Source organism: Penaeus chinensis, chromosome 35, assembly GCF_019202785.1.
Source record: "Penaeus chinensis breed Huanghai No. 1 chromosome 35, ASM1920278v2, whole genome shotgun sequence".
Taxonomy (NCBI): domain Eukaryota; kingdom Metazoa; phylum Arthropoda; class Malacostraca; order Decapoda; family Penaeidae; genus Penaeus; species Penaeus chinensis.
Genome location: NC_061853.1, coordinates 12,339,305 through 12,349,871, shown reverse-complemented (window position 1 = coordinate 12,349,871; position 10,567 = coordinate 12,339,305). Strand labels below are relative to the sequence as shown.

Below are 10,567 nucleotides of genomic sequence, written 5' to 3'. Positions count from 1 at the left end.
CACTGTACAAAAACTCCAAACTCCCACTAAAACTACCTACTCAAACTACTCACTCCACTCCACTCTCCAATCTCCACAACAAAAAATCCAACTCCCAGACTCCCTCCTTTTAAGTACTACTAAACTGTGTCGCACTCCACTCAAATCTAACTCAAGACATTCCACTACTCCATATACTCAACACACTGTACAAAAACTCCCTCAAACTAAACTACAAAAAAACTGACACCTACTCACTAACTCCACAAACAAAACTAAAACTAACTCCAAACTCCAACTCTACAACTAATCCACTAAACTCCAACTCACATCAACTCTCTCCTCCCACTCCTCCCACATCACAAAGAACTTTGCTCTCACTCCATTGTTAAAAAACTCCAACTCCAAAAAAAAAATAAAACTCACTCACTCCAACTACTACGTTCCACTCACTAAACTAAACTAAACTTCAGACTCCATCTCCCAAACTCCTCAAATAAATCCACTCAGTACTCAAAAACTATACTCTTCACTCCTACTCATAAATCCACTCCCTACTCCTCTCAAATCCACACTCTCCATAACTCCCAACAAAACTCAAAACTCTCACTACTTCAACTCCTCGTCCAAATGAACTACAAACTAACTCCTAGAATCCTCTCTGAAAACTCCAACTCCCACATCCACTACTAGTCACACTCTACTCCCTCCAAACTCCTACCTTCAAACTCCAACTCCCACTCCAAGTCTCCCTCCAACTAAAACAAACACTCCAAACTCCAACTTCCTCCACTACACACTCAACTCCATAAACTCCTAATCTACTCTGTAATAAAATACAACATAACCCTACGTAAAATCTCCAAAAACAAACTCCATACAAAAAACTCCACTTCAAACTCTACTCAACTCATAACTATTTACTCCACTCCTCACTTCACTACTCACTCCACTCACTCCACTCCCACTCAAACACTAACTGTCTCCACTAACTCAAAACTCCATCTTCCAAAACAACTGCGTCTCACTCTTGAAACTCTCTCAAATACTGACCCAATGACGTCATACTACTCCAAACTCAAGTAACTAATAACAAAAATCAATCCTCACTTATCAATGTCTCCACTCATACTCCATTCCTCCACTAACTCTCCAAAACTCCAGTAATACTACTCCCCTACTCCACTCCAAATCACTAATACCAACTCCCAACTCCAACTCACACTCTCCTACAACTCCAACTCCAACTCACTAACTATCAAGAACTCACTCAATCTACTCCCTCCAAAACTCACTCCAACTCCAATCTGTCACACTCACTTGTCATAACTAACCACCTTTTTTAACTCCCACTGTAAAACTCCACTCACTACTCCACTCAAATCAAAAAATCCAACTACTTCCAACTCAAGAAAAATCAAACTCACTCAACTCCAAACTCTCACTCAAACTCACAAATCTCTCCCAACTCCAAAACACACAACCTCAATCTCCATCACACTCCTACGCCAAAAACTCAACTAACTCCACTCACTCCAACTCCACTTAATCCTACTCCCTATCATACTCTATGTACTCCACAATCACTAACACTCATCCTACTCCAATCAACTACTCCAAAACTAAACTACTCAACTCCACGTCTACTCCTCTCCACTGTCCACTTCCAAGAAACTACCCATGTTATGTTCATCCCAAACTCACAATCAAACCTTTCACAAAATCCAAAAAAGAAATCCAATCCCTTCCCTCCAAACTCCCTTCCATACTCAACTAACTCAATACTGTCCAAACTCAATACTAACACTAATTAACTCAAACTCACTCGCTACTCCTGACTAACTAAACTATCACTCTACCTCACTCCATATACATAAAAAATAAAAAACTATCAGTACTCACTACTAACTACTCAGTATAAACTCCCAATGCCCACTGTCGTCCGTGCAGATCCAACTCAAACTCCTTCTCTAACTCACTACTACTCAATCCACTCAAACCCAATCTCCACTAATCAAACTTACTCCACTTTTGCATCAAAATCCAATCCACTGTCACTACTTCAAAAAAAAAAAACTCCCAACAACTCCAAAACTGATTAGTAAAACTAAAAAATAGTAAACTTAAAAAACTAATACTAAAACTAACAATCAAACTAAAAATAAAAAAATCTACTAAACTAAAAATATTCCACCTTTTTTTAAACTCCCAAACTCCACTGTCCAAAATAACTCCAATCCTACACAAATACTAACTACACTCCAACTACTTCCCTCCCAAAATCCCAATACTCAAACTCATGCCCACTAACTCCAACTCACTACACTTACCATCCCACTCCCCAAAATACCAATAAAAAACTCATCACTACTACTCCCCTAAAGAACTCCAACTAAACTGTGAAAAACTAGCAAAAAATACTACAAAACTACTACTCCCATAATCTCAAACTCCAACTATTAGAATAAATCTAAATCACAATCACTTACTCTCAAAATCCTACAATACACTTAACTATCTTCCAAAAAACTCAAAACTCAACTCAAATACAAATCCAAAACTCAAACTCCAAGTAAAAGAATCAAACTAACTCCAAAGTCTCAAAACTCAAACTCCAAAACGTATCCCTACACTCCAGCTCAATAAAAAAAATCATGCATAAACTCAAAATAATCCCTAAAATACTCACTTCACTCACATAAAACTCCTAATGATGTATGAAATAACTCAAATACTATAACTCAAAACCACTCCAAACTCCACTCCAACTCAAAAACTACCACTAAAAAAAAAACTCTATAAAAATCTTCCAGAAACTTCTCACTACCAACTACCAAACTCAATACACTACCGTAAAACTTATAAATTATTATAATAATAATTATAATTATTATATATAAATAAGTTATATTAATATATAAAATATATAGTATTGTTTATATAATATAATTAAATAACGCTATACAAATTTTAAATTAATATATAATGATATAAAGTTATTTATATAGAAGTTTAAGGTTTTTATAAATTGAATAATTTAATAATAATTTTATATAGCAAAGTTTAGAATATTGTGTTTTAGTAGTAGATAGATTAGAAAATCAAGATAAGATAGAATTGTAAGAAGTTAGATTAGTTATAATAGAATTATGAATTTAATTTATTAATTACGACTTTATACAATTAGTGTATGTTATTAGTAGAATTGTAGAATATACTATGAAGTTGAAAGAAAAATTAGAGTGTGATAAATAAAATAAAATAGGGGATATCTTATATATAAATATTATAAAATACTCTCTCGATTATTATAATATATAAATAATAAAGATTTTATAATAGTAAATAGTGTTTTAATAAATTTGGAATTTGATATGTAAATTATAAATAAGAACTTATATAAATATGAATTTAGTAGAATTTAGTTTAGAATAGATATAAATGAACTGAATATAGAATTTATGAATATAGTAGATTTATTTTATTTTTTTAGGAATAAGAAATTAGAATTAGAGTAGATAGTAAGTTTTAGACTTAAATTTGTTTTAGGTGTATTAGAGTAGATATGTTATGAATAGGAGATTTTAATAAAGAGTGATTTTGATAGTTATAGAATAGTCGTAATATTTAGAAATTTTCGTTATGAGAAGAAGAGATTGTAATTAGTTTTAGAATAGGAATGTAGATTAGAAATAGAATAGAAATGTAGTTAGAGATAGTTAGAATTTTAGTAGAGAGATTTAATTAGATTTTAGATTAGTAGAATTAGGTTTAGTTTTGAATTAGTAGAATTTAGAAATTTTTTAGTTTTTAGAATTTAGGAAAATGTAGAAAAGAATAGGTTAGGAGTTTTTTAGTTAGAATTTTTGGGATAGAGAAGTAGATTAGAATAGAATGTAGAAAGAAAGTTGATTGATAGAATTTAGTAGTTTAGGAATTATTTTAGAAATTTAGGATTTTAGTTAGTTTAGAAGAATAGAAAATGAGAATTTTAGAATTTTATTTTAGTATTTAGTTTTTGAGATTTAGAAGAATTAGAAAGAATGAGAATTTGTAGAAATTTTGAGATAGTGAAAAAGAAGAATAGAATTAGATTTTTTTTAGATAGTTAGAAAAGAATATAGAAAAGGAAAGGAAATTTAGATTAGATTAGGAATTAGAATAGAGAGTTAGAAGTTAGATTAGAATAGTTTGTAGTAGATAGATTGTAGATAGATTGAATTTTAGAAGTAGAATAGTTAGAATTGGTGGTTGCATTGGGGGGGTAGAAATATTGGTGGTTGCATTGGGAGGGGTAGAAATATTGGTGGTTGCATTGGGGGGGTAGAAATATTGGTGGTTGCATTTGGGGGGGGTAGAAATATTGGTGGTTGCATTTGGGGGGGGTAGAAATATTGGTGGTTGCATTGGGGGGGGGTAGAAATATTGGTGGTTGCATTGGGGGGGGTGAATATTGGTGGTTGCATTGGGGGGGTAGAAATATTGGTGGTTGCATTGGGGGGGGTAGAAATATTGGTGGTTGCATTGGGGGGGTAGAAATATTGGTGGTTGCATTGGGGGGGGTAGAAATATTGGTGGTTGCATTGGGGGGGGTAGAAATATTGGTGGTTGCATTGGGGGGGTAGAAATATTGGTGGTTGCATTGGGGGGGGTAGAAATATTGGTGGTTGCATTTGGGGAGGGGGTAGAAATATTGGTGGTTGCATTGGGGGGGGTAGAAATATTGGTGGTTGCATTGGGGGGGTAGAAATATTGGTGGTTGCATTGGGGGGGGTAGAAATATTGGTGGTTGCATTGGGGGGGTAGAAATATTGGTGGTTGCATTGGGGGGGGTAGAAATATTGGTGGTTGCATTGGGGGGGGTAGAAATATTGGTGGTTGCATTGGGGGGGGTAGAAATATTGGTGGTTGCATTGGGGGTGGGGTAGAAATATTGGTGGTTGCATTGGGGGTGGGGTAGAAATATTGGTGGTTGCATTGGGGGGGTAGAAATATTGGTGGTTGCATTGGGGGGGTAGAAATATTGGTGGTTGCATGGGGGGGTAGAAATATTGGTGGTTGCATTGGGGGGGGTAGAAATATTGGTGGTTGCATTGGGGGGGGTAGAAATATTGGTGGTTGCATTGGGGGGGGTAGAAATATTGGTGGTTGCATTGGGGGGGGTAGAAATATTGGTGGTTGCATTGGGGGGGTAGAAATATTGGTGGTTGCATTGGGGGGGTAGAAATATTGGTGGTTGCATTAGGGGGGGTAGAAATATTGGTGGTTGCATTAGGGGGGTAGAAATATTGGTGGTTGCATTGGGGGGGTAGAAATATTGGTGGTTGCATTGGGGGGGTAGAAATATTGGTGGTTACATTGGGGGGGGTAGAAATATTGGTGGTTACATTGGGGGGGTAGAAATATTGGTGGTTACATTGGGGGGGGTAGAAATATTGGTGATTGTGATTGTGATGGGGCAGTAAAAACACATTTTTGTTTTTTATTTCTTATATGTCTTGTTAGTATGATGTATGAGGAAATTTCATTGTTAATTTTGTTAATAAAAGTAAGAAAAAAAAATTCACAGGCACTTCTCTTCATTTCAGGAACAACTTTTCCCAAGACTGGCCAGACTGTTGTAGTTCACTATACAGGTTAGTAAAGCATGTTTTTGTATATTGTAATTGACTGAAGTTGTTTCTTACCAAAATGTTATTAGCATGTTTACTTTTCATAAACTAACACTAATTATATTACGGCAAATGATAATGCAATACTAATCATTTTAATTTCACTTGAACATTTAGTAATTTAGCTTAAGCTAACAAAGAAAAGATTGAGGCAGAAGACATTTTATATATATATATATATATATATATATATATATATATATAAACAATGTGTGTGTGTGCGCTGAAAGAGATTGTTTATATTTTTTGTGCTGAAAGAGATTGTTTATATTTTTTGTGCTGAAAGAGATTGTTTATATTTTTTGTGCTGATTGTTTATATTTTTTGTGCTGAGAGAGATTGTTTATATTTTTTGTGCTGAGAGAGATTGTTTATATTTTTTGTGCTGAGAGAGATTGTTTATATTTTTTGTGCTGAGAGAGATTGTTTATATTTTTTGTGCTGAGAGAGATTGTTTATATTTTTTGTGCTGAAAGAGATTGTTTATATTTTTTGTGCTGAAAGAGATTGTTTATATTTTTTGTGCTGAAAGAGATTGTTTATATTTTTTGTGCTGAAAGAGATTGTTTATATTTTTTGTGCTGAAAGAGATTGTTTATATTTTTTGTGCTGAAAGAGATTGTTTATATTTTTTGTGCTGAAAGAGATTGTTTATATTTTTTGTGCTGAAAGAGATTGTTTATATTTTTTGTGCTGAAAGAGATTGTTTATATTTTTTGTGCTGAAAGAGATTGTTTATATTTTTTGTGCTGAAAGAGATTGTTTATATTTTTCATAGTCAATCATTTCATGTTCCCTTTTCCAGGAACTCTTACCGATGGCTCCAAATTTGATTCCTCCCGTGACCGTGGAAAACCCTTCAGGTTCCGCATAGGGCATGGGGAAGTGATCCGCGGTTGGGATGAAGGAGTGGCCCAGGTATTAAAATTGATTGGTCACTAGAATGCCATGCCTTGGAATGTTTGATTATAGTTCCAATAAAATCTCGGGTGAAATGTGATTTATCTCAATCTAATGACGAGTTAATTTAGAAAATTGTACAATTACCTAGTCTGTAGTTGATCTCATTAGAGAGAATTAGAAGGGAAGTTCTGGCTTTGATGTAAAGTTCAAGATCACAGAACATTATTTTTTATGTAAATTTTTATTTTTCAGATGTCTGTTGGACAAAAAGCCAAGTTGACTTGCACTCCTGACTATGCCTATGGTGAACGAGGATTCCCAGGTGTGATCCCACCCAACTCTGTTCTGATCTTTGATGTGGAGCTCATCAATGTGGAAGCATAAGCCAAGTCCTGATATTTGTTGCTGCCATAAAGGATACGGGAGGCTAGTTTAGGAATTCTAAAATGTACCCAAGGGTAACCCTCTCCCCTCTTTATATGATATTTGTTGCTTTGTTGAACTTAAAATTTCAGGATGTTTACTGTGATTTAGGCTTTTATGTACTACCTTGAAATTTAGAGAAATAAATGAATATCATTGGCAAAATCTGTTGAAAAGAAGTTTTTCTTGGCACATTGGAAATTGGTAGCAACAGACACACACACATACAAAGGAAAGCCTTCAGTTGCTCAGGAACTAATGTCATGAAGGAGCCCTCCCCTCCCTCGGGTCATGCAAGAGTCCTGCTACCACTCCTAGCAAACACTTGAGCACCATGAACTTCCATCTGTTGGCAAACAGGATGTTATAAAGAGCAGTGGCACACGGATGCATCCTTCTTCAGAGTTTGATTTCTCATTTGTGTTTTGCATGATTTCACTGTCTTATGTCCCAAAATGACAAACTGCCTCTGCCCTCAGTGATACTTTAGACAGTACTTGGAATATCTTTGGAATATGATACTTGAAATATACAGTATATAATATGGCAACACAAGCCTGAGAGAAATGCATACCAAATAACATGTATACCGAAGTGAGTTTACTTAGCTGAATTTGACTTGTTTTAAAGTCAGGCAATTAAGTTTGCAAAGGTATGGCTTACAGCATTTAATAAAACCTAATGAATACCAGCAAAAAAGTATTCCTGAGAACTTTTGAAGAGGATTACATAGCATCTAGAGTATGCTGGAGCTTGTGGATGCTGGAGCATGTAGTTTACAGGTAGCAGCTACCAACTGTCCTCTCCTTGAGACTAGGATAGTCCCTTCACTTTTATCACATTCTCTAAAGCTGTAGATCTGATGAAGTCAGAAGTCCAGTATTATCAGTGTCACAGTCCTGCAGTTTGGACTTTGGTGCAAAGGTTAAAGCCAACATTCCCATTTTTGTTTTCTAAACTAGGATAAAGCTAACATTCTGGCTAAGCCTATGCTTTTTAGTGTATGTACAAGTTATTCTGGCCATCATGTGAGTACTATCCATTAGTATGTTTCTGTGAGAATATATTGCTTTGGTATGCATGATTATGCTCTCCTTACAATGTATCCATGGTTCTTTATACTTTTGGTGGCATGTCTTCACAGTTAAATACATGGTTGAATGTAACCTTAGTCTACATTCTTAGATACTGTCAACTTTGGTTGCAGTAACTTCGTAATGACATTTGGACTCAAATGTACTAACTAGAATCACCAGGAATGATAATATTGGCTTTAGGTCTGGCATTTTCAGTGGAAATCTTTTTTGGTTGATCTTAGAAACTTTTTTGTCAGAATTGTGTACTGTATTCTTACTGTGATGTCTTCACATTGACTTGGTGTTCAGAATGAGCAGAAGGTGGAATATCCTCATGGTGTGCAGCCTGTACCTACAGATGGCTATATTCATGATCCACAGTCCATCTTTTATATTTAGTACTTTGTACCTTTTTTATTTTCTTTTGTAACTTCTCAGTACAAGGTTCTTCTGGTCAAATAAAAATCTGTGAAAATGTTGTATGTAATTTCTCCCAAGTAACATTAAAACCATTTAATATGAACTTGTGTATTCATTCTTGGTTCATTACATTGCATGTGCTCCATTTTAAATTTCTGCCTATATTGCAGATTTTGTCTTGGGTATAGTGATAACTGATATAGTATTCCTTTTTTACTAGTTTGAAGGAAGGTTAGAGTATTATGGTAAATATCAGTTTGCACAGTATTTCCTCTTTATGGTGAAGTGTGAATGAGAATAGATATTGGTGCAAAAACCTGTCTATCTGCAGGAGCTCCAAGGGTTGCCAACCTTTGTGTTTAAACTCTTTAACACTGAGACCCCAGGAAAAGAGTATTTGCCATTAGAATAAATAAAATTTTATAAAAATACTTACAATTTTGTAAATATACAATTGCAATTTTGGATTGGAAAGATTGAAAAGTAAATTTGAGCAGTTAAAGGGGAGGGACCACTGGTGTAGCCCCAACATAGAACCTTCATGAAATGTTTGGTTGGTAAATGTAAAACAAATAGAAAAAAAAAGTCCTACTTTTTAAATCACAAAAGATGGTATATACTTTGTTTTGCCTTGTAATACTTTAAGTGATGGATGATCTTGGTGTTCAAACCAATTGGTATCTATTGCCATTTCTAATACAAGTATTTTGTTATGCTTAACTATTTTTAGTCATTGCATTTGCATTGTGTGCACTCCCCAGAAGTTAGGTTGCTAGAGTTTGAAGTTATAAACCCATACTCAGATGGTAATTGAAGAAAATTTAAACAATTTGAGCCATAAAGACAAGGCCCCCCAATCCTCTTTGTTGTGGGGGTGGCTTAGGAGATGGGGAATGAGGTCTAATGTGGGGGATTATCCCTACCTTGGTCCTCAGCCCTTGCCTCGACTAATATTGCATGGTCTTTTCTCCTTTCCTTTCCTTTTCTTCATTGACATGATCTGTCCACTTATCCTAGTCATTAATAATTTTTTGCTGTTTTTGCCACAATACAATACTCTTCCCCTCTCTACCCATTTCACTACCATACTACCCTCTGGTACTGTTTAACCTATAACTTAAGTTATTAACTTGCTCCTGACCCTTTTTGTTACTATACTTTCCCATAGCGCCATATGATCTTTGATGTCATATAGAACTTCCTTACCTGGGGGATTTGACCCCAAGCCTCATGCTATCACTATATTTTGAATACACCGCTAATTACCTTAGATGTTGATGTGGCAGAAAGTTTTTAATAAATAATAAATATACATCTTAAATATTACCATTTGCAAGATAAATTAACCATTCTGGGAATCACAAACGTCCTATGAACCAAAAATCTTCCTTACCAGGGGGCTTCACCCCCCAAGCCCCATCCTATTGCTAGATTTGAATACACTGCTAATGGCTGTAGATGTTAACATGACAGAAAAATTCCAGTAAATAATAGTAAATATGTATCAGTATTTCACATTTATTGCAGGTCAAGGGGATACCTAAATGGAGAGGGAACACCCCCAAAAGTAAAACTTATGTATCTTGACCCCCCCCCCCATCACTTTTGTTGTTAGGAGATGGGGACTGAGGCCCAATGTAGTAGATCACCCCTACCTTGGTCCTCAGCCCTTGCCTCAACTAATTTTACATAGTCTTTTCTTCTCCTTTCCTCTTTTTTTTTCAACCCCTTGTTCTGTTCAATCATCCTAATTGTTAATTTTGCCCTTTTCGTCACAATACTTTATAATAATATTCCCTACTCCACTAACCCCTCCCCCTTCTAACAAGATTTACCTTGTGCTCTGCCCTATCAGCTCCCCCTCTCTACCCTTTTCACTACCATACTACCCTGTTACATTGTTCAGTCTGGAACTTTACCTAAATCATTAACTCGTTCTTAACTCTTTTCGCTACTCTACTTTACCATAGCGCCATATGACCTTTGATGTCATAGACCTCTTCTGTACTAGGGGGCTTTGCCCACAAGTCTCATGTTTTCACTGTTTTTTGAATAGGCTGCTAATGATCTTAGATGTTGATGCAGCAGAAAATT

General features: G+C 35.4%; 1 protein-coding gene across 1 annotated transcript; it reads left to right on the top strand.

The window, feature by feature from the left end:
• Positions 1 to 5,470: 5,470 nt before the first annotated feature.
• On the top strand, positions 5,471 to 8,528 carry LOC125044269 (peptidyl-prolyl cis-trans isomerase Fkbp12-like). Its single transcript, XM_047640849.1, has 3 exons — positions 5,471 to 5,615; positions 6,457 to 6,569; positions 6,807 to 8,528. The coding sequence occupies exons 1-3, from the start codon at positions 5,486 to 5,488 to the stop codon at positions 6,936 to 6,938; spliced, it is 375 nt and encodes a 124-aa protein (XP_047496805.1). The 5' UTR covers positions 5,471 to 5,485; the 3' UTR covers positions 6,939 to 8,528.
• Positions 8,529 to 10,567: the final 2,039 nt, after the last annotated feature.

Excerpts from the sequence above, each read along its gene's own strand:
- LOC125044269 (XM_047640849.1), top strand. The coding sequence starts at position 5,486 with ATGATGTATGAGGAAATTTCATTGTTAATTTTGTTAATAAAAGTAAGA. Across the intron at positions 5,616-6,456 it reads TGTTGTAGTTCACTATACAG|GAACTCTTACCGATGGCTCC; the intron begins GTTAGTAAAGCA and ends TCCCTTTTCCAG. Across the intron at positions 6,570-6,806 it reads GGGATGAAGGAGTGGCCCAG|ATGTCTGTTGGACAAAAAGC; the intron begins GTATTAAAATTG and ends TTTATTTTTCAG.